General features: G+C 38.1%; 2 protein-coding genes across 5 annotated transcripts in view; one reads left to right on the forward strand and one right to left on the reverse strand.

Annotated features, from left to right (window-relative positions):
• Nucleotides 1-2,817: 2,817 nt before the first annotated feature.
• LOC108706803 (serine/threonine-protein kinase N1) lies at nt 2,818-7,732 on the reverse strand. 3 transcript variants are annotated; one of them, XM_041577590.1, is made up of 7 exons: nt 7,471-7,731; nt 6,098-6,160; nt 5,876-5,952; nt 5,227-5,363; nt 4,803-4,910; nt 4,053-4,248; nt 2,818-2,953 (listed from the first exon to the last, which is right to left on the reverse strand). In XM_041577590.1, the coding sequence occupies exons 1-6, from the start codon at nt 7,479-7,481 to the stop codon at nt 4,066-4,068; spliced, it is 579 nt and encodes a 192-aa protein (XP_041433524.1). In that variant the 5' UTR covers nt 7,482-7,731; the 3' UTR covers nt 2,818-2,953; nt 4,053-4,065. The 3 variants fall into 3 exon arrangements, with proteins under 3 accessions (XP_041433524.1, XP_041433525.1, XP_018099014.1); XM_041577591.1 differs by lacking the exon at nt 2,818-2,953 and adding an exon at nt 4,475-4,511 and having other exon boundaries at nt 4,107-4,248; nt 7,471-7,727; XM_018243525.2 differs by lacking the exons at nt 2,818-2,953; nt 4,053-4,248 and adding an exon at nt 4,291-4,511 and having other exon boundaries at nt 7,471-7,732.
• A 1,931-nt stretch (nt 7,733-9,663) lies between these two features.
• Nucleotides 9,664-24,501, forward strand: part of tbxa2r.S (thromboxane A2 receptor S homeolog) — a 36,723-nt gene continuing 21,885 nt past the window's right edge. Inside the window, exons 1-2 of one of the 2 annotated variants that reach the window (XM_018243527.2) lie at nt 9,664-9,970; nt 20,393-20,567. The gene's annotated coding sequence lies outside the window, so the exon portion shown is untranslated. Of the gene's footprint in view, nt 9,971-19,614; nt 19,982-20,392; nt 20,568-24,501 lie in introns of those variants that run through there. The other variant, XM_041579846.1, reaches the window with a different exon arrangement.

Consider the following 24,501-nt stretch of genomic DNA (forward strand, 5'->3'; position numbering starts at 1 on the left):
CATCATGCTATGGACAGGCACAATTGAGAGCCTGGTGGCGTTCTGTGAACATCTAAATTCAGTGGTACCCACTATAAAATTCACTGTCACACATGATCGGCTGAGGATTAACTTCCTAGATGTATGGATCATGAAAAACAATTCTGGTCTCCTAACTGATCTCTATAAAAAAGAGACAGATCGTAACAGTTTGTTACATTACACCAGCTTTCATCCTCCTGCATTGAAAAATAATCTACCCAAAACACAATTCATGAGGGTTAAACGCTTAGTCTCAGATCAGGAGAATGAACAAGGGAGAACAGAGGAGATGAGACAAAGGTTCTTACAGAGGGGTTACCCAAAAACGCTCCTGAATTCTTGTATACAGGATGTTAGGGAGATTGAACAGAATGAACAAAGGAAACAGAAAGATGTTAATAGACTTGCCTTTGTAAGTAAATTTTCTGTAGCCAGTAATGGATTACGTAAGATCATTCAAAAACATTGGCACATCTTACAAACATGTGCTCCACATATACCAGCTTTTGTAGAAGTCCCTATGATGGCATATCAGCGAGGTAAGAACTTTAGAGACATACTTATAAAAGCAGATGTCGGTCCTACAACAAAAGGTACACAAAGATTTTTGGGCCCCCCCAAAATGGGGACTTTCCCTTGTTTGAGCTGTGCTAACTGTAACAATATCACAAAAGGGCAATCGTTTACACACCCACATACTGGACGGAAATTTAACATTACGAATTACTACACTTGTAACTCAACTTTTGTTATTTATTTAATTAAATGTCCATGTGGATTAGCATATGTTGGGGAGACAACTCAGAAAGTGAAGGACCGGATTAAACAACAGAAATCCAACATAAGGTGCAATTATAATCATTTACCCATTCCGTCGCACTTTAGAGAAGCGAGGCATACAGTGAGTCAACTGTGATATCAAGTGATAGATGATGTAGGCCCTCTTAGATGGGGAGGCGATAGAATTTATTTATTAAAAAAATTGGAAATGCAATGGATATTGAGATTAGGTACGTTGAGTCCTGGGGGACTAAACCGAGAATATACCCCTGAATTGTTTATTTAGAATGGTAATTCTGAAGAAATCATGCTTTAAGTGTAACAAATTGTTTTTCAATGTAATACAATGTAGTATACCCAGTGATACTGATTTAATATAAAGTACGTCATATATTTTTGTCTTATAGAATTTTACTGCTCCTATGCTGGGATTTGCTGGTATCCTGACAACTGTAGGTACCCAGCACTCCAGATGTTGAGCATAAATATGTAAGTGTTCAAATGTTTAAATGACAATAGAATTCGAATGTTTTTATCTTTTTATTTGCTAACCCGCGTTTTAATATAAAAGTGGCACAATTGCACAATACACAGATTATTGGGGGATCATTGGAACCAGATGATCTTTTTGGACTTTTTTCGACCCTCCAAGTTTTTTGGAATCTCAAGAACACTGAGCACTTTACAATTTTAACACTTGCTATGATATATATGTTTTAACATTTGTTATATTATAAATGTTTTAACTGTTTTTATATTATTCACCATTAATGTATTTGATTCACTAATTTTTTGGATATTCTCACTGGGAATGCTGGGAATTGTGTCCCACACTGGGAGGTGGGAACCAGGATGTAACCCCTCCCCCTAAATCACCTATTTAAGTATGTTGTTACACAGTGCATTTAGCTTGATAAAGGGCTGGAATAGCCCGAAACGTCGCTCTGCTAATGGCATGAATAAATAATCTTTGATTCACATATCGGAGTGCTGCTGGAATTATTGCTTTACATATTACAAACAGGAGACTTACAATAATGTAACAAACAAGGGTCACAGAATGAAATGATCAGAGAGCCCTGCTCACAAGAGCTAACAATCTAAAGGGCGAGAGAACAGTTAAAACATAAGAATGATGACAACAATTGGTATTTCTTTGTGATATGTTCATTTTTTTCTCATTTTGAAGAGTTGCAAAATACATCTTTTCAGTAGTGCAGCCATTTACTCAAATATCCTGGATTTTGCAGTACTCAGGCACAGGGTCCTTAACATGTATGTGCCCAAAATAAAGAAAATGGAGGGCTGAAATGGTGGAACTTGCTTGGGTTGTGTTTCAGCAGTCATTTATCTTGTATTTAGTTTAGCATGATTAAAATCTTTTCACCTAGAGAAGTGCTGGGAAAAGCCCTAAGCCTATGTCTAAATTTATCTCAATATTTTCTGAAATATACTGTGACCAAATCTGCATGGGTTATTGCCCCTTATTTATAAATAAATTTAACTGAAAAAAATCCACTGCAGGAAAAACCTCAAAAAACTCACGAAAATTGTACAAAAATTTGAATCGTACTAATTTTTCAGATTTTCCGCCTGAAAAATACACACTATTTATCATTCTTTTGGATTTTCCCCGAAAACTTCGGACAACATGGCTTGGCTAATGCTATTTTTCCCCCCCAAACACTATAAGCTGAATTGAACTTAACGGAAAGCTCTGCTAGGCTTTACATGCTTTAATCAGTCAAAAAGGATGCAAAAATGGTCGCTATCGTTCCTAAGCATCTTTGTGCAGGTTTTCTCTTTCTTTCTTGCTGTCTACTCCTGAGCTCCTTGGAGCACTGGTCCATCCTGTTTGCAATTTTCTGATAAGCTACCACCGGAGGAGAATGGGTTTCTTTGACAAAACCAAAGGACAGGACTACAGGGATCCTGAAAATCATTGTGAGCTCCCATTGGCCAGTAACTGATGCAAATGTATCCACACAAATCATTAATAAATACACAGATCATATTCTTGAGAAACAATATTTTTTATTTGTATTATTATGTACACTAAATTAATATAACAAGCACGTTATGTATGAAATATGATCCATGATATTTATCTCTAAATAAGATTCCCTTTGACTGTCGCTACTCCATCTCACATCTGAAAAACAAAATCACAGAATGAATTATATATAAAAGGCAACTTATGAGCTGATTAAAAATTAATAAGAAGGATGAAGGGTTTTTCCACTTTGCAGGTGATTTTATGATATACTTTATATTTCATACTGGATCAATTCTATTAGTAAAACCTGCTGTCCCGTATTTAGTACCACAAACACATTACAAATCTTGCTGGGTTAACTGTGCCTTAAAGGGATCCTGTCATCGGAAAACATGTTTTTTTCAAAACACATCAATTAATAGTGCTACTCCAGCAGAATTCTGCACTGAAATCCAAACAGATTTTTTTATATTCAATTTTGAAATCTGGGGCTAGACATTTTGTCAATTTCCCAGTTGCCCCTGGTCATGTGACTTGTGCCTGCACTTTAGGAGAGAAATGCTTTCTGGCAGGCTGCTGTTTTTCCTTCTCAATGTAACTGAATGTGTCTCAGTGAGACATGGGTTTTTACTATTGAGTATTGTTCTTAGATCTACCAGGCAGCTGTTATCTTGTGTAAGGGAGCTGTTATCTGGTTACCTTCCCATTGTTCTTTTGCTGGGGGAGAAAAGGGGGGGGGTGATATCACTCCAGCTTGCAGTACAGCAGTAAAGAGTGATTGAGGTTTATCAGAGCACAAGTCACATGACTTGGGGCAGCTGGGAAATTATTATCAATATGTCTAGCCCCATGTCAGATTTCAAAATTGAATATAAAAAATCTGTTTGCTCTTTTGAGAAATGGATTTCAGTGCAGAATTCTGCTGGAGCAGCACTATTAACTGATTCATTTTGAATCATTTTTCCCATGACAGTATCCCTTTAAAGAGTTACTGACACCAGAAATTAAACCTTTTTTACATCTATCATAACAGTGTATTTGCATGCTTTTTATCAATTTTCCATAAAAGTATTTGCTGATGTCTTTACATTACATATCTATTCCACATGTTCCTCTACATGAAGAAGAATATTTCAATATGAGCCTTCTCTTTTAGAACTTGTTGAGTTGGGACATCTGACATTAACTTTATATGACTTGGACTTCTGTTCATATAGACATGGACTGGCCCTCCACCTACCCCATCCATACTAACCATTATTTGATGTTCAGTCAGGTGTATAATCAAATTCTTTAAATGCCTCTTGCAGCTCTGATGGGATCTTTACAGCAGGTGTTGTCAATGCTGGAGCTTGACATTCAGGGTTATTGATGCTCTCCAGATGGCCTTGGTTGTTGAACACATATGGAGGCTTTGTTTTTCTATGTAATAGTTGTTCCCAGTCAGTATCCTAAAAGACAGGAGATATTTCAAAATGAGTATCTGTTGCAAAAACTAAAATTGCTGAAACCAGAAATTACAAAGCACAAGGAGCCTACAGAAAAAATTATGTTAAATAAAACATTAAAGTGTTATCAGTATTGAATAATGCATTTCTATCAGTAAATTAAAATGAGTAGAATAGAAATCTACTCTGAAGAAGGGGTGCGCTTTGATCACTTCAGCACCAATCTCACCAGAACCGAGGCGATAATCCGGATCTTTTTCCAAGAGCTACAAATAACAAAAAATGTAGATTAAGTTACATATTTAAGTGACACTCAATTATGATTAACATCCCTCTATATTTGTGGGTAATCGCTGCTTCTGATGTTCACAGCCTGTCTATTTGTGATCACTGGGGTAATACGCATTTCAATACTCAGTTAAAAGCTAAAACTACCACTAAAGCACACTAAAAGACATAGTGATATTATGAAAATGATAACTATATTATTATGTGTATTCCCTTAGCATAACAGGTTGATAAAGTCACATGACACTGATGTGCTAGGGCCAACTTACTTCATATATTAATTTAGAGACATCCTCTGATAGTTCTTCTGGCAGCTCAATTTCATCATAAAGGATGCTGTTCACTAGCTCATTCTGATCTTCATTGTTGAATGGTAACTGAAAGAAAATCATGACTTCTTTAGTAAAACAACATTTTTGAAAGATCTGTCACAATATCCATTTAGCAGCCTCGGTATCTGAGCTATACATCTGTCATGGTATTTCTTATACCTGACAAAGGGAAGCCAAACGCTATAATATTCACACTATATATCATTACTAATAGTATGGGAAGTTATGCCTGTAAACATGGAGATTACAATATATATTACACTTATATATGATAAATTATTACACTATGTTTAGTCTCGCAATGAAATGACAGTGGCAAGGATTTACCAATGTAAGCTGAAAATAAAGAAATTGTCTTTACCTCATACATGAGCATAGCGTATATACTGATTCCAAGGGCCCACCAGTCAGCTGCCATGCCATATCCAATATCCATAAACATTTCCATGTAAGTTCTTGTGCCACAGATGGCGTTTGTGCGGTCTGTGTATCCAAATCCTTAAACACAATAAACACTGTAAGGAAACTGCAAATCTGGGGACCCGAATGTAATGAGAATGTAATGTAAGGTGCTTGCTTACAAACTACACACTCACATATGTTTATGCCAGTTACATATTATATTTAAAAAAATAGCACATTTGTTTGATCCTGATAACAATATGAGTATATTAGAGAAGCCTACAAAAATATTTTCTCTTAAACCTGGTCAGTGTACATACCTATAGACTGGCTCCCACACACCTTTACCCATAGTAACGAGTTGTATCCTGTATATCCCAGGCTGAAACATATCCCCAGAAAATCTCCAAGTTGAGAGTAATGACACATAAAAATGCTATACCTGGGCAGTAATGCCCAACCAGTAGCCTTCTATATGCTGCCAGTCCACATAAGAATCACAGCCCTTATTTGGCACCCCAAGGAAGTAGGCCAGTGGAAAGCAAATTTTAGACCAATAAAACCTGAACTTGCTTGCTATGCTATGTATGGTCCAGAACAAAACTTACTGTCTTTGCTGAGGCCGAAATCGATGATTTTAAGATATCCACCTTGATCCAACATCAAATACTCAAGTTTTAGATCTCTGAATTAAAACAAAGTAAATAGTTTAGTAGAAATACAAACTATATAAAATCCTTAGTCTTAGTTAGCAGCAAGTGCGGTGGTGTTCTTAGAAGTGTTACCAGCTCCTTTTGGAGTAAAGATGATTTATTGATATTAGTACTTACCTATGGACAATGCCCATCTTGTGTAATGCCTCCAGGCCAAGCACTATACATGCGGTGTAAAACCTGAATAGAGAAAAAATAAAAATCAGTATGTAATACATAGCCAGCTATGTATGGGGCAGGTTTGGCAATCCTGTCGGACAAAGTCTGCATTGACATTGATGCTGTCCTCGCCCAACGTACCTGCATAAGCCTCTGATCGTTGGCCCAGCAGCTAAACAATCAGATCAGCACAAGGTGAGAATATTAGGCAAAGATCTTCCTTGTCTGCCAATGTTGCATGCTTTTGTTCATCATAAAGTGGAATTAGAGAATAATCATATTTCCACGTTAAAGGGTAAAAAAGGCATAAAGATGTGCAGTGGTCAAAAACTGCTGATACGTGGTAAAGTATATAGAATAAATGAAGGCAGGGTGAACTTGTAGACTTGTAAATACAGCATTTAAGTATCTTGTGACTTTTTTTACAAGGTTTAATGTGACTGCTCTTTTGGATGTGTTTGATGTGACAGATATGTTAAGCAGGCAGAAGTAATTTGTTAGGCTTAATGGTAAAAAAATTTACTTTTGATCTTTAAATAAAATGTAAATACTATTTTCATGTTTTATCTGGCTCTATTGGAAAATCTGTAGTTTCCCATTGTGTGAAGAGGCAATGTAATGGCTGCTGTCAATAGTACATGGGAGCAATAGAATGGCTTTTGCCACTGATATATGGGGGCAATCAAGACGGGGGAACTTTTTATGTGGCTGAATGATGGCAGCTGGCACATTTGTTCTATCTGAATATCTGGGCCTCGGGTAGGGCAACATGTGACTGTGCTGTGACTGAGGGGGTGGAGACTGATGTGCTGAGCTGAGGGGTGGGGGCTGCTGTTTTATGTGTGCTGTGATTATTTGGTTGTAAGTTTGAGCTGATGGGTTGCCTGGGACTATTTTGTATGATTTATTATAAAAATATAATACTTTAAATGCATATATAATAATATGATTTTTCAGTTTACCCTATTTTTTGTTAACATTACATATTTTTATAATTGAAAAGTTTCATTCGTTAATGTGTTGTACACTTTTTTTATTTAAAAACCGACGTGGGAAATTGTAATGTGAGGGGGCGCTGATTGAAGCTCCTGCCTAGGGTGCCAAACTACCTTGGCCCGGCCCTGCACAGTTATGTCCCATGTGGTCCCCCTTAAAGTCACTGACTAATTCACTCTGAGTTAGAGAGCTGAAAACAGGAAGTAGTGTTCTGTTCTTTTATGTTAGACATTTGTTCACTCCAGCCTTTATACATTTAATTTTTGGCTAACTATCCCCTCAAAGTCTGATACACACCAGTGACTCAACAAGGGTAGGCCTGCGCTGTAACCTACTTTTTGTTCATGGAGCCGCACTGATGCCATCTCACATCAACAACCCAAGAGCTGCAGCTGTACCAAGTACTGTTGACCAACACAGATAATGGTACCCCAAAGGAAGGCAAAAACTTTAGTGCTTTGAAGCAAATTAGCACTATGAGGAAAATTCCTTCCTGACCCTTTCATGGCGATCGGTCACAAAGTATCCTGAAACACCATCATTTGGATCCTTTTTCACCTATGGAGGATGGGAAACAAAAAACAACAGTAAGTCTGTCTGCAAAACTACCAACCTTCCCTTAAGAACCCAGTCTAGCAACCAAGCCCCCTGGCTCTACCCCCAGGCCAGCCCCTCTTTTTCCCACCACTGGGCAGCCACTCTATTGTTCTAGCCTGGGGGACTGGGGGCAGCCAGGTACTATGACACACCTGGGGGAAGGGAGGGGCCCTGCCTAACCTCATCTCAGCCCTAAACAGCCTTCATTTCCATAATTTATTTTAGGCTGTTCTGGGGCCAATAAACTTTCTCTCATTTATGTGGTTTTATCTATGTTGTATTGTTCTGAAACCTGAATAGATTGTTGAATACAAAAGTGTGAGTATCAATAGTGAAACCTACAACTGGGTCAAAGGATGTCAGGACACAATGCGTTTTATTCCTCCACTCGGCACCGGCTGATATCATCTGAGAGCTAAACAAGACATACTTATTGGTATCACGTGGGAGTTTTGCAACACTCTCTGAGTGGTTGTGTACATCATTTCTGCAGCTGTATCCATGCTGACGCATACACTGAGGTCAGTGGCACAGCAGCCTATACCCTCTCCCCTAGGACGACGCTGAAGCAGTGTCAGAGACTTCTTTTAAAGGAAAGCAATTTTTTAAAAACATACTGGTCAGTTTTATAAAGACACAAGCGTTCATTAAAACAATAACATTTGTGGAACAATTTATTCAGCAGACTGTTCATCCTTCCTTAAATTTAAATGCACATTAACTATTGCCCCTCACTTTCAAAAGTGTTGAAAACGCCCCTCATCAAAACGGTGCATACATCTTAGACCTTACATTTGGGATGTAAACTAACTCTGCCTAATGTCACCAAGGAAATGATATTCTGATATCCGCTTATATCCCATTTTACACATAAATGTCACTTTGAATATGATTTTTACATTTACAGCATGGGGCTTTGAGTAATGTAGCTTACATTTTTTTTTTTTTTTTTTGAGATATCTGTGGAGAGTACTTTTTTTCTTTCTTGTCTTTTCTACCTCTGCTGGCTAGCACAAACAAAAAAATATCTTTCTTAATCTGTTTTCATTTCTTCTTGTGTCTGTCCTACACTATTCTCAGCATTGAAATGTTTTTTTTCCTGTGTCCACCATGACAACAGCAGGGTTAAAAGCCATGTGAAAACCTGCTATATTACCCTATATCTTGTGATATAGGCCAAGAATTAAGCTGGCCATAGACTCAATGATCCGTACGAATCGTGGATTCGTACGATTTTCGGACATTTTTCTTCCGACGGAGATCGGTCGTTTGGTCGATCAGACAGATTAGAAAATTTCTGTCGCCTGTCGATAATATCTCTGCATGTATTGCCGATCGTACGATTTTCAGTGAAAATCCTGCTGAAAAAGGCCGAATCCCGAACCGAATCCTGGATTCGGTGCATCCCTAAATCATAAACACAGGTGACTGTTGACCTTGACCCTGGTGCGTGCAGTAGTCGGTATCTTCCTTGTTGTGTACCTCCACCAAGGTACAGTTCAAACTGGAACAATCTAATAGTGTAAGCAAGGAAAAACCTGGGAGGCAGAAGGTATCTGCTCAAGTGATTTTATTGGTATTTAACACTACATGTTTCGAGGCTCTTTGTGATTACACTTGAAAAAGGAGGCTCGAAACATGTAGTGTTAAATACCAATAAAATCACTTGAGCAGATACCTTCTGCCTCCCAGGTTTTTCCTTGCTTACGCTATTAGATTGCATCCCTAAATCAGACATCTTAGCTCTTCCTTATATGTACATGCTACCAACAAAATCATCTATCGTTTAATTATAATTTTTAATATTTGTAGATTTCTTTTAGAATGTATATTCTGCCATTATAAATAATCTGCTGCGGATATACTTTTCAGTGGTCTTTAATAAAACAAAAAATATTCATACTGATGGTATAAAGGTGATCATTGAATTATGTGAAAATTTGTGTTTTTGCTATTATAGGTAAGGGAATTTTTTTAAAGGGGACCTGTCATAACTGCAATATATTCTAAACTCCCTTTCCTCAATATCCCCAGACTTTTTTGAAAATCATCTGTTGTAAATGCAAGCTTCAAATTGCAATCTGGAGCCCTCGCGGGGCCATCTGTCCTATTGCAGTTATTGAGCAGTTATCCAGAAACCCATTATTCAGAAAGTTATGAATTACGGAAAGGCTGTCTTCCATAGACTCATACCTCCCAACTGCAACATTTTACGTGGGACATTCCTGATTTTGACAGGTCAGTTTGTTACTGAAATATCCAGATTTTCTCTTTGATCTGCTGCACTGAACAGAAAGAAAAATATAGAAAGTTTCTAACTTAATTGGCTTTTGGCGGAGAGCCCAGAATAGATACTTAGATACTTTTGTAACAATATAAGATAAACAAGTCTCTTGGGAGAACTTAGACTCACAGCTAAAAGGGCAATTCACCTTCATTATCAAAACTGTAATAACACATAAAAACCACAGCAATGTGTTCAAACTTTCATAACCTGCTAAATTTTGTAAAATGAACAAGGTAATTAGGGAGTGTGGCCACAAAAATGGGTGTGGTAAAAAAAATTGTCCGCACTCCACACAGCAAATCTTTTTGTCTCTCTTTCCATTTTATAAAATGTTGAGTGTATGGACTCCATTATAATCAAATCCAATTTTTTTTAGATTTCCTTTTTCTCTGTAATAACAAACAGTACCTTGTACTTGATCCCAACTAAAATATAATTCACCCTTATTAGAAGCAGAACAAACCTATTGGGTTTATTTAATGTTTATAATATTTTCCAATAAACTTAATGTATGAAGATGCAAATTAAGGAAAGATCCATTATCCAGAAAACCTCAGGTCCTAAACAATCTGAATAACAGGTCCAATATCTGTATATATTATTTGATGTTTTGGAATTTCTCCATATGTAATTTACAGTATAATGCTCCTCTCCTTGCAACACATAAAAGTAACTTAGTCACAAGAGCAAATAACCAAGTAGTCAAGTGAAGTGAGACTGTACACATGCATACCTTGTAAAATAATAATATTGTGTGATAAGGTGAACTAATTTCCTCACTATAACAGCTCTATAACACAACACTATAACATTTATCCATAATTTCATATTTTGATCAAGCACTATGGAAAATTCCATCATATGGAGACCACATTGGGCAGTGGATGAGGACAGGGGCATCTGTTATGATATGACAATTAGCTTGAAGGCTAAATGATCAAATTAACAAAAACGGATATCTCGGAACTCGTACATAAGTCCAATAAGATTAATAATTTGCCTGATTCTGTAAACCCAGTTGACTAAACAGAATACACCTCGACCTTTGATAAATCTGCCCCAAAGTGTTTATTACATATTAGAATAAGTTCAGAGCTATACTATAATAACAGTAAATATATTTTATTTCATTAATGCATGCAGTTTTATAGGAGAATACATCCATAGGAAGGCATAGGAAGTTCTGCAGAATAAAAAAGAGGCTTTACAGTCTGACAAAAAAAGATCCATGCAGCCAGTACTCCATACTACATTAGTTACATAGTTAAATTGGGTTGAAAAAGTCCAAGTTCAACCCAGCTCCAAATGAAAACCCAGCATCCATACACACACCCCTCCCTACTTTTAATTAAATTCTATATACCCATACCTATGCTAACTATAGAGCTTAGTATCACAAAAGCCTTTGATATTATGTCTGTCCAAAAAATCATCCAAGCCATTCTTAAAGGCATTAACTGAATCAGCCATCACAACATCACCAGGCAGTGTATTCCACAACCTCACTGTCCTGACTGTGAAGAACCCCCTACGTTGCTTCAAATGGAAGTTCTTTCATTTTGAGAAAGACTTTGTTCTCTGCTGGTGACATCCTGCATGTCGGGCACTAAAATCTGTGCGCTTACAGTAGCTTGAAGTACAGTGTGGTGTACACATGCAGAGGTACCTGTACTAGTGAATGGCCTGCCAAACTCAAATTAGTACAGGTTGAGATAATCAAGCTCTGTCCCTCTATAAGCTGTTATTTAAAGTACATTTTTCCTAGCCATTGTAAGGCTTCAAAAGCCTTTTATATTTATATATTTTTCAATTCATATAGGGTAAATATAGAATGTATTTAACTATTATTGTTATTATTTATATAAATGTAACAGAAATATTCTGCAGCACTTTACAAAAATGATATAGTATTCACATTAGTGCCTGCCCCAGTGGATAGTACAGTCCAAGCTTTTTAATTATATTAGGTGCTTTATTTGTCACCAGCAAAAAAGTGAGAAATAAAGAAAGATGCTTTAGCATTCAGTTATCCTCAGTAGCAGATAGGTATTAATTACTTATTAACAAAAATTATCCTGCTCAATCAACTCAAGACAAATGCCTATCTTAAAGGGGACCTGTCACCTGGACATAAAACTTAAGTAATTTAAGTCCTTTTCAAATTGAAACTCAAATTCTTTTTTTTTGTAATTTAAAATGATAATCAATCGTTACTATTCTCAATTTATTCACTTAAGAAGTAAATATAAAAGCACTAAGAACCACCTTTTGTGGCTTAATATAGATGTAAAAAAGTTAATAGGTAAGAAGAGAAAGGCATTTACAAACTACAAGTCTGTGAGGACAGAAGCTGCATTTAATTGATATAAACACTATAATGGCAAAAATAGAAAATGAGGAGTGCATTGGGGCAGAGGCTAAACCCAAAAAGTTTTTAAGCATAGTAATAGTTAATATATGTGGGTTAAGAGTATGGCTCTCTTAAATAATGTTACCAGCATGTTTGTAACAGATTCTGATTATGATCTCAGCCTGGCAGTTATAGACAAGTAAGTTTGACATCCATGGTGGGCAAATTATTTGAAGACTTCTTAAAGGATCACATTCAAAATGTTGTCATTGTGAATGGCATTATGAGCAGCAATCAGCATGGCTTATGAAGTATGGGGTGCCGTTTGTTCCAAATACATTCTGTATACAAAACTATCCCTAATACACAGAATGAATGTCTCTCATGTTATATAAGTATTTGTGACCATACACAGAGAAAAAAAAATATACAAAAGACTTATTTCTATTAAAGAATGAAAACAAAATCTGGTTAGTGCACAAAAGGATGTCATTATATCACAAACTCCATTCTGTACAGTTTAACAAGCAATCTGTCTCACAAATGTATAACCTCCATGTAACGGACACACTTATGTGCAGAGTTACTTACAGAATGAATTATGTAAAAACAAAGTTGGACATAATATATAATAGTGTAACTAACTAGTGCATGACAAGCTAGATTTGACTGACAAAATAGATATCTGTGACAGAAAGCAAGATTTTATAGTACAGGATTCATTCTTTCCACAAAATGACAGTTTTGTTTCACAAAACAGATAAAATAAACATTCTTTGAAGCAATACTGTCAGTCACATTCCCATACCTCCCAACATTTTGGAAGTAAAAAGAGGGACCTAAAAAATTTTTCCGCACGTAGCGCAGCAATTTTTTGACCACACCCCTTTCTGTGGCCACACCCCCTAATTACCATGTTTGTTTTACAAAATTTGGCAGGTTATGAAAGTTTGAAAATATTTCTCCTTATCTAAACTGTGTTTTTGTGTCTCAAAATTGTTACAAAGTATCTTATTTGCATCTGTTAGCTGTTCTGGGCTCTCTGCTAAAAGCCAATTAAGTGAGAAACTTTGTTTCTTTTTCTGGCTGTTCAGTGCATAGAAAAGAGGGACTTTCCAGTAAAAATGAGGGACTGCGGGTTGAGCTGTCAAAAGAGGGGCTGTCCCTCTGAAAAAGGGACAGTTGGCAGGTATGCATTCCTGAACCAACAAGAACAAAGCTTATTGCCATATACCAGGGGTAGGCAACCCGCGGCTCTGGAGCCTCATGCGGCTCTTCATCCTGATTGCTGCGGCTCGGCCTTTTGGCTTTGCCTGTTATGTCTTCTATACAGCCCTCGAACCTGTTCAGCTGCTTCTTGAGTGTGCGACCGTGTTAAGCTAACGGTTAGCTTACTTCGGTTGCAACCCCTCATGAAGCCGCCAGCAGGCACGAGGGCTGTATAGACGTCCCAGGAGTGACAGGCAAGACCGTGCCGCAGTAAGACTTACCGCAGACTTTGAATAATATGGCCCGCTCGCACACCCGGGCCTTCAAAGGTAGATGCCTGGTGCACGGTGTTGGAGGGATCGGCACCCTCCCAAGCAATAATTACAAGAATACTCTGGCACTCACGGCAGGTTCAATCAGGGAGATCCCCTTGCGTGTTTGTTTGCAGAAATGCAACGTTTCGGGGCTATACCCCTTTGTCAAGCATTGCATGACAAAGGGGTATAGCCCGAAACATTGCATTTCTGCAAATAAATACGCAAGGGGATCTCCCTGCTTGAACCTTACCGCAGTCACACACTCAAGATAAGAGAGGGAAGATCAGCATGGAGCTTCAGAAGCAGAAGTCACATTAAACAGATGAGAACACTAGCATTTAATAGGGCTATTCAGTGTTTCATTTATTTCAAAGTAGGCCTACACATACATACTGCACTTCAGTTTGTTGTATTCTGTTGTTGTTACAGTTAACATTTAAAAAAGGTTAAACTTTCAAAAGTTTATAAGCTGTTATGTTTTGCGGCTCCAGACTATTATACATTAGTGGAAGAGGGGGCAAAATGGCTCTTTTGATAGTAAAGGTTGCTGACCCCTGCCATATACAAACAAGATGAGAAGTGGCCAGCTCTGCTCCACATGGCTAAGGCAAAGTATCTGGCCTGCTATAGAGGGCGCCCTCTAATGTCCCCTGTGCTGCATAGTAATAAACATGAACAAGCATTTCCTAAAAGAGCTGCTGTTAAACACTACAGCTTCATAAATGGAAGTTTTTACAAATGGCTGAGAAATATAATGCTGCACTTATAATGATTGTAGAGAAAGAAAAGTATGCAAAACTTATATAAATATGATCATTTTAGGTGATATGGCCATTCTTATTGTAGTAACCTGCTTGTGTGGCCATTTTGGTTAAGGGCATTCCTGCTGTTTTGCCATTATCTTATGACTCACTCCTGTTCCTCTTCCTGTCTAAGCTGAGAGTAATTATGGGACAGGCCACACCCACCTGTGATGTTGATTTAAATGAACCAGAAGTTACTGTGCTTGTCTGGCTGCTTTGCCTGACTCTCAGAGTCAGTTATAAGTTTTGTATATGATAGTTAGACTCCAATGTCTCCTCCTAGCTGTAATCTTGCACCAATTAGCTTGTAGTAGTCTCTTAATAATGTGCTTAGCTATAGTTCAACTACTACATAATAACTTTAGCCATAGACTTGGGACTGATCACGTGCACACACATTGTGTTTAGTATGATGTGTAGGTTATATGAGCAGCCACTCCTGAGTACTGTGTGTAAACAAAAGGCTTCAGGACTTCAACTTCACCTCCTTTCGTGAATTCGGGTCTTTTCGCCGCTTCAGGACTTCAGCTTCGTCTTTTCAGCACTTCCGCATTCTGTAATATGCAAAATGGCCTCATGGCTTGGGCACTCGTAAAGGGGACCCGGCTCTTTGAAAAATGCAGCACTTCTGGGCCCCCCTTCAAGCCCGGAACACTTGTCCCCCCTGCTGGTGGCCCTGGACATGCATGTGACATGGGCGCAGTTGTGCTCTGTGCTCTAGTGTTGTGCCCCCTTCGACCCACTCTGATGTGAAAGGGTTAAGCACTGGGCAGGTAAGGCATACCTCCCAACTGTCCCTTTTTCGGAGGGACAGTCCCTCTTTTGACAGCTCAACCCGCAGTCCCTCATTTGTACTGGAAAGTCCCTCTTTTCTCTTCACTGAACAGCCAGAAAAAGAAACAAAGTTTCTCACTTAATTGGCTTTTAGCAGAGAGCCCAGAACAGCTAACAGGTGCAAATAAGATACTTTGTAACAATTTTGAGACACAAAAACACAGTTTAGATAAGGAGAAATATTTTCAAACTTTCATAACCTGCCAAATTTTGTAAAACGAACATGGTAATTAGGGGGTGTGGCCACAGAAAGGGGTGTGGTCAAAAAACATTTTTTGCCCCTCTTTTTACTTTCAAAATGTTGGGAGGTATGGTAAGGTACGGCATCATTAGAGTCTTTTGTTATAAATAAATATAAAGCTTTGTGCAGCTTGTTGCTTCTATATAAGTAGATTACGATCCCCTAAAATTGCCCCTGCCTAAATGACCCCCTTTTGTTTACACACAGTACTCAGGAGTGGCTGCTCATATAACCTACACATCATACTATACAGAATGCGTGGACTGTGCACATGCTCAGTCCCAAGTCTCTGGCTAAAGCTATTATGTAGTAGTTGAACTATAGCTAAGCACATTATTAAGAGACTACTACAAGCTAATTGGTGCAAGATTACAGCTAGGAGGAGACATTGGAGTCTAACTATCATATACAAAACTTATAACTGACTCTGAGAGTCAGGCAAAGCAGCCAGACAAGCACAGTAACTTCTGGTACATTTAATACAACATCGCAGGTGGGTGTGGCCTGTCCCATTATTGCTCTCAGCTTAGACAGGAAGAGGAACAGGAGCTAGTCATAAGATAATGGCAAAACAGCAGGAATGCCCTTAACCAAAATGGCCACACAAGCAGGTTACAACAATAAGAATAGCCATATCACCTAAAATGATCATATTTATATAAGTTTTGCATACTTTTCTTTCTCTACAATCATAAGTGCAGCATTATATTTCTCAGCCATTTGTAAAAACTTCCATTTATGAAGCTGTAGTGTTTAACAGCAGCTCTTTTAGGAAAGGTTTGTTCATGTTTATTACTATACAGCACAGGGGACATTAGAGGGCGCCCTCTATAGCAGGCCAGATACTTTGCCTTAGCCATGTGGAGCAGAGCTGGCCACTTCTCATCTTGTTTGTATATGGCAATAAGCTTTGTTCTTATGGGTTCAGGAATGTGACTGACAGTATTGCTTCACAGAATGGTTATTTTATCTGTTTTGTGAAACAAAACTGTCATTTTGTGGAAAGAATGGATCCTGTACTATAAAATCTTGCTTTCTGTCACAGATATCTATTTTGTCAGTCAAATCTAGCTTGACAAGCACTAGTTACTTACACTATTATATATTATGTCCAACTTTGTTTTTACATAATTCATTCTGTAAGTAACTTTGCACATATGTGCATCCGTTACATGGAGGATATACATTTGTGAGACAGATTGCTTGTTAAACTGTACAGAATGGAGTTTGTGATATAATGACATCCTTTTGTGCACTAACCAGATTTTCTTTTCATTCTTTAAAAGAAATAAGTCTTTTGTATATTTTTTTTTCTCTGTGTATGGTCACAAATACTTATATAACATGAGAGACATTCATTCTGTGTATTAGTGATAGTTTTGTATACAGAATGTATTTGGGACAAACGGCACCCCATAATGAAGGATAGGTCATAGACAAATTTGATTTCTTTTTATGGTGAGGTAAGTAAGATGCTGGACAGTGGGGGAGCAGTAGATGTGATCTATTTGGATTTTGCCAAAGCATTTAATACTGTGCCCCACTAACAGAGGGTGGTTGTTAATAGTACATTCTTTACTTGGAGTTAGGTTCTTAGTGAATGTCATCTATTTGGATTTTGCCAAAGCGTTTGAAACAGTGCTCCACAATGACTGCTTTCTAAACTAAGGTCTGTTGGGTTAAATGAAGATGTTTGCACATGGATAGGAATCTGGCTACAGGATCTGGTACAGAGGGTGGTTGTTAATCGTACATTCTCTACTTGGAGTAAATGTAAATAGTGGGGTCCTTTAGGGCTCTCTATTAGGTCCACTTTAATTTAACTTGTTCATGAATGACTTAGAGAAGGGCATTGTAATTAGTATATCAGTTTTTGCAGATGACACAAAACTATACAGCCCAATTAATTCCATCCAGGATGCAGCATCCTTAGGATCTTGACAAACTGGCAATCTGGGCAGTGGCAGATGAAATTCAGTGTCAATAAATATAAAGTCATGCACATATAAAAATATGCAAGCCACTTATACCCAAAATGGGACTGCACTAGGAAAATCCATAATGGAAAAGGACCTTGAGCTGTATTAGAAGGGGCATAGATTCCAGTGCTCAAATGGGACATTATTGAATGAGAGACACTGCTCAAACTCACTGTTTCACAGAGGATCCTACAGGTAAAGTCTTGAAGTATATTGGCAGATGCAGGTGTCCCTTGGCATCCCACGTCGTGCAGAGAGAAATTCATAGGACCGCACGCCGGATCATTTAAAAAAAAAAAAAAATTATCCGGTGTGTGGTCCTCTGAATTTCTCTCTGCTAATGCTGGTAAAAGGTATGGAGGAAAGACTGGCCAAGTTAGGGCTGTTCATGCTAGAGATGAGTTGCTTAAGGGGTGATATGATAGCTATATATAAGGGGAACGTATAATAATCTATATGATGCTTTATTTAGCAGTAGGCCCTTCCAGCTGACACGTGGGCAGCCATTCCCATTAGAATAAAGGAGGTTCTGTTTCAATATTTGGAAGGAGTTTTTTACAGTGAGAGCTGTGAAGATGTGGCATTCTCTCCCTGAATCAGTCATACAGGCTGATACATTAGATAGCTTTAAGAAGGGATTTATGTATTTTTAACAAGTGAGGGAATACAGGGTTATGGAAGATAGCTCATAGTAAAGTTGATCCCAGAACTGGAGTCAGGAAGGAATTTTTTTCAGACATATTTTTTTTTTTTTTTTGCCTTCCCATGTTTACTATGTATTTTATTATGCACTATCTATTAATGCATCCATACCTAAAGGAATTGAAAATCTCACCTGTCAATCATATATTGCTTGCCCATGCCTCATTCTGCTCGTGAGCTTTGGAGATCCAATTACTTTGGAGTGTAAGGTATATAGTTTTAATATTTCTTTGGTTTTAAGAAAACACATAATAGCCAATGACAAAAGACACACAATGTAGGATGGCATACCATAATCCAAAAAACGCCAGATTTTATTCCTTAATATTCTAGTAAATTAAAAAAATTTAATTAATCAGGGACTCTTTCGAGGAAAAGTCACTGATTGGTTACTGATTTGTAACCAGTGGAAACCAAGAGAGCTGATCTGGCTATTATGTAAGACTTCCAGTCACTCCAGCCTTTATAGATTACATTTTTGGATAACTAATTATATATATTTTTTTTAACATTGAAAAATTCCTTTAAGTTATTTCATACCATGTGCTTTGTTCAAACAATTGATTTTGTTTTAAATTTATTTATTGAAATTTTTTAAAGAAATTAAAAAATAAATAAAAAAAACTGAATTCCAACAATGACATGCATGTCTTCTCCGTGTTCTATTTTTGTTGCAATAAACATTTGTTGACTCATGTTAACAAATATGTTTGGAGTAAACTATATTTGCAAAAGTAAGGCTGGAAAAATCTCTATGAAATATTGCATGTTTGCTATCATGGGGTCACTTATTCTGCACAGATGGATCGGATTTCTCAACCTGAAACATTCTGTTTGCTGTTGCTGAATCTCTTGGATAAAATTCATAAAATAAATTAACCACAAAATCTGAAATACTTTATATCGCATTGCTCAATTTTTAAGTTGTCACCATCTGGTTCCTGTGGTAATAGAAGGGAGGGGCGGCCTCAGATTTGTTTTGCACTGTGCCTTGGTAAGATAACCCCTAACTGTGTGTGCATTTCCTGGCAGTGTATCTGATATTGTTAAGGAAATAGGCTTTTCCTCTTTACTAAATTTACAGTTAAGGTACAAATGCAACACATATAAAATATTTTTTTTGTCTTTTAGCTTAGTGCTAGTGTTTCCACAGCCATGAGAAATGTGCAACTCCAGGCTGCTACTGAATGCTTCTCTTCAGACCAGGAGCTGCTCCAGTTTTAGCTAGTCAGAAAAATGTTCCTTTCAGGCTTCAGGTTTTGAAATCTTTTTTGAAGCTGGTGCTCTGTCCATTCCCTTTTCTCTGTTTCATATTACACCACCCCTCTAAAGGGGTGGTATGATTTTTTTACTGCTGATTGGTACAGCCATCTGAGCAGGGTTGTGAAGAGCCTTTCTCAGTGCTCAGCCTCAAGCTTATGATAGTAAATGAGATACAGACATACGAAGTACAGTGCTAATAGCACCCAGAACACAGCAAGCCCACATCAGGAGCAGGATAAGTGGAGGCAACCCTTCAATCAGTGGGTAAATGAATCCTCACGTTTTGCTAATCCTGAGAACTGATCTAATTAAAATGTCAGTTTATGCTTAAAGATGTAGTTGAATGTGTTGGACGCAGTAATTCACCTAACTGCTGTATATGCTTTGATAAGACCCCAAAGATATATGTCCAGCTTAGTAGATTTAAGAGGTAAGTTGTATTTAGGTAAAAGCTGCAAATGTATTTTTACATCTTTCAGTGGCCACTTGTTAGGAGCAAGCTGCTGTGAGACAATGTTATGGGTCACTAGTTAGTTACTGCTGTTGAATGTTTTATATCTCTTACTGCTATGGGGCAATACTACTGTATGTTTAATGGTGTGTGCCACCTCTAGTAGGTGTGGTATGTGTACATTTTGGCAAAAATATATTTTTTAATAGCTTCTCCTGTAACAGGTCCATTCATCTAGATGCTTGCCGAGTACAGTAATCTGCACAGAAGTACTACACATGCACCCACCCAGGGCAATGCAGGAGATACATAAGAACAGGAAATAAGATATTGCAGGTGCATGCTACAGAAAAGCACCCTGGAGTTTGTTTCATAAAAAAGATAATGCTGGGTTAACAGGTCAGTGATTAAAGGCAATTGGGTAGACTAACAGAATTATATTTTGCCCTTTATTCTTAAAACTGGACATTAGCCTGATGCCTAATTCTGAACTATTGGATGTTCAGTACAGCAAAAAACATTTTAGAGATGCAGGAAATTGAATGTATATAAATAGATGTTTCATTATCTTTTCCTTTTGTTGCTGCAGTTTATTGTTGTAATTTGGTGATTTAAAAAAATTCATACAAATGTCTTGCGAAAAGTGTTTCCTACATAGTTTAAGTGGGAGAGTAAACGTTTGAAGGGAAAATAAATACCCAAACTATGCTATGCTTCATTACATTGGTCATTCTGTTGTGCTGCAGAACCATGCCCCACATATAGCAGCATTATTCCATTAAAGTTGCAATTATATTGCTATGCAGTTTGGGCACGTGAAACAAGTTGCATTTATACTGCTGTTTTCTGGGGGAAGGAACATTTATACTGGTGTGTATTTTATTCAGGTTATTCAAGTTGACAATGCATTTATACTGCTATATATATTTTTTGTTTATAAACATGGGCCGCAATGAGCAATCAATACAACATTTAAAAGTACAAATATGAGTGGATACCGTAAAACATACTATGGAAATAATTAGATGTATTAATATTTGTGTGAAGTAATATTAGACATGTTTAATTAAACTTTGCAGAAATTTCCAATATCCATTCCAACCCCCATATTATCCCATAAATCTCTATTAATGTTAATCTGCTGTAACCCCTCTTCACAGGCTTGATGCCTTAAGGTTGACTGTGATTGTGCCTACTCCTTTAATCATCATATCCTATGACTTAATTATGTCACTTCCACAGAATATTTCTAAAGTACACTCAATAATCATAAAAGATGCCACTAAAATACAAATGCATTCTCTGAATCATGTGATGACCACTGCAACTGTGCAAAGTGTGAAAAAGGCCAATTTGTTTGCCCTTTGCCCACTGTATTGTGCAAATAGTCACAGGCTTCTGTGGACTGCTCATTGCATCAAGTGTGGCCTGTGTTAAGCCATGTTAGATCCAAAACAGATCCAATGCACTTAGGTGTCGCTTCTCCTGCCTCATACCTTGTGTGTCATTCAGACTAGATATGAAGCAACAGGACACACAGGACACTTGAGGAAGTCAATACTGCCTGCTCTAAGGCAGGTGGTAAGGACAGGACTGGGGTGCTCACCCCTAGCTGAAAGTGCACATTAAATGAACAGTAAGTTTACCAATTCTCTTGCACTGCTTAGTGCACCCAGGGGCTTTTGTATTGACCCCTTATATTGAGTAGCCTTACCCTCAAGACACTTACCTTTTTAGGCAATGCAAGTACCAAACAATATACCATACCAAGCATTCTTTTTTGGCTATGACACTACCAGTCCATACACTGGCTTTTTCCAGGATAAAATACAAACTACTGAGGGGGGAGGCAGAGTAATACCCCTCTAACTTACTTACCTCTTAAGATATGCGTTTGGCTCTCACCACTTGGAGACTCCAACCATCTGACTCTGTTACTAATTCCTGGGCCACTTATTCACACAGCCAGACCTCAAAATAGCTACACTAAATTGTAAAGGCCTAAATACACCGGTTAAGAGGCAAATCGCATGTCACTATATACTGGCGACAGGGGCGCAAATCCTTATTTTCTACCAAAACACAACTAGAACAAAGCAGGGGACCAAACTACTGGCATAAAAACAGACATAACAGGTTACGGAACACCACTTAGATAGTGAAGGCTGTATACTCCTTTTGATAGGTACAATACACAATGTGAAACTCACGTTAATGGTCATATACACCCCAAATGAAAAACAGTCTGAATTTAACACTCTTGACACTTTTATTGAAATGTACAGACACTGTGGACTCATTGTGGCTGGAGACTTCAATGTTGTTCATTGTTAATCCCCAGACAGGATAGATCCAGTGCCCAGTGAACAGTCCTATACCCAGGCAACCAAAAGTCTACATGATCTAACTCCGTCTCAGCCCCCCCATGACTCATAGCAGAATAGATTTTATATTGGCTTCTAGCACATTAATAAATAAACTGCACAAAGTGGACATATACCATTTGCATGGTCAGACCATAACATAATAATCAGCCTTTCTTTTTAACAACATCATACCGAAGAGTTAGTGGAAATTAAACAAACAAGGGGACAGACTCACTAACCTCCGATAATTTGCCAGCGACGGCTTCGCTCACATCGCCACACTTGGCGCCGAACGATGGCAAAGTTTCGATAGCGTTAATGCGGCTTGCGAAGTTGTGCTAGCGTTGACTAATTTGCATATGGTGGGAAGTTAAATTTTAAAGGATGTATATGTTGCAGCAAATACGTTACACTACACAAGCCCAGGGAACCTTAATAAAAGAAAATAGAGTTGTTATAATGCCCTACACATGTGCCCAGTGTATAGTTTATGTGCCATGTGTAAGGAAATGCTGGGGGGAAGCCGGGTACCCTAAAAAAAATTACGATCTTTTGCAGCCTATCACCCTGAAAAACTGAAAAGTCGCCAGCATTTTTTGGGACTTCTATTTTGAGGAAGTCCTATCTACTCTATTGCACTTCGCCTTGGTCTGAGGTGGCGAAGACAAGTCTGGCGCAAGAGGTAGTGCTCCTTAAAATCTGCATCTTGGTGAATTTGCATAGTTACATCCCCAGAGTGCAACTTTGCCAGGCGCAAGGGTGCGAATTACGCTAGAGTCTATCTCCTTCGCTAGCGAAGTTACGCCTGCGCCCATTAGTAAATCATAGAAGTCCCGAAATGACGACACGCTGGCGAATTTTCACCAGCGTTAGTCACCTCGCCCTTTAGTAAATTTGCCCCAAGGTAATCCAGGAGCTGACTAAGGCTCATACTCATAAAGCACCCTTGCACCTCCAGAAATTAAAGGAAGGCCAAACGAAACAACTTATGTCAGAAACTTCTCACAGGGTAAACCAAGATCCCCTCACGTTAGCAGCACTGATCAGTAAAAGGGGGGAACTAAAACAATTTTTAATTGAAAATGCCCTAAAAAACATAAACCACCTTTTTTACGAGAAGGGAAATAAGGCAGATACTCTTTTAGCCAAACTTCTGAACCATAACAAATCAACCACTCTAATCAGGGCAATAAATAAACTCTAAAGGAACCATGGTCCACAAACCAAGACACATTTTAAGCCAATTTGTGGAATACTATTCAAAACTTTGAGGGCAGCAGGGCCTCTGCGAAAGGGGCAAACACAGACAAAATAAAATTCTATTTAGAACAATGTGCCCTACTAAAATGATCCACTGAGGAATCTCAAAAGCTCCAACTGACATCACTGGGGAAGAAATATCTGAGGTAATAAAAAAAATAAAAAAAAACAAATCTAGAAAAGCCCCAGGACCTGGCAGGTTTAACTCCCACATATGCAATCCATCTTTAAAGATCTAGCTCGCAGAGGTCCTACCAATACTCATTCACCCTGATCAGGTAGGATTTATGGCAGAGATGCAGCAGATAACATTAGGAGGACAATGCATTTGCTCCACCATGGTGAGAGCCTTCATATCCCTAGCATCTTCCTAACACTTAATGCCTTCAAAATGGTGGACTGTACCTTCTTAAGTGCCATTCTAGAAACTACAGGCTCCAACCCGCAATTTCGAGAAGCAATCATGGCCTATATCGCTGCCTCTGCCATGCAGGACAATATTCAATGGAACTGGACAGGGGTGTCCATTGTCACCCCTCCTCTTTACTCAGTGTATAGAGCTCCTGGCCCAGAGGATTAGGCTGAACACAGATATTTCAGGGATTACCATAGGGAAGGAAACTTATAAAATTGCCTTTTTCACATTCGATACACTGCTACAAAGTACTCTGCTACAAAGTACTCTGTTTAATTTATTCAATAAAGTT

This window comes from Xenopus laevis, chromosome 1S, assembly GCF_017654675.1.
Source record: "Xenopus laevis strain J_2021 chromosome 1S, Xenopus_laevis_v10.1, whole genome shotgun sequence".
In the NCBI taxonomy this organism is placed as follows: Eukaryota; Metazoa; Chordata; class Amphibia; order Anura; family Pipidae; genus Xenopus; species Xenopus laevis.

Coding starts and splice junctions, on each gene's coding strand:
- LOC108706803 (XM_041577590.1), bottom strand. Junction 5,953..6,097: donor AAGATGGGCATTGTCCATAG/GTAAGTACTAAT, acceptor GTTTTAATTCAG/AGATCTAAAACTTGAGTATT. Junction 4,911..5,226: donor ACGCTATGCTCATGTATGAG/GTAAAGACAATT, acceptor ATTTTCTTTCAG/TTACCATTCAACAATGAAGA.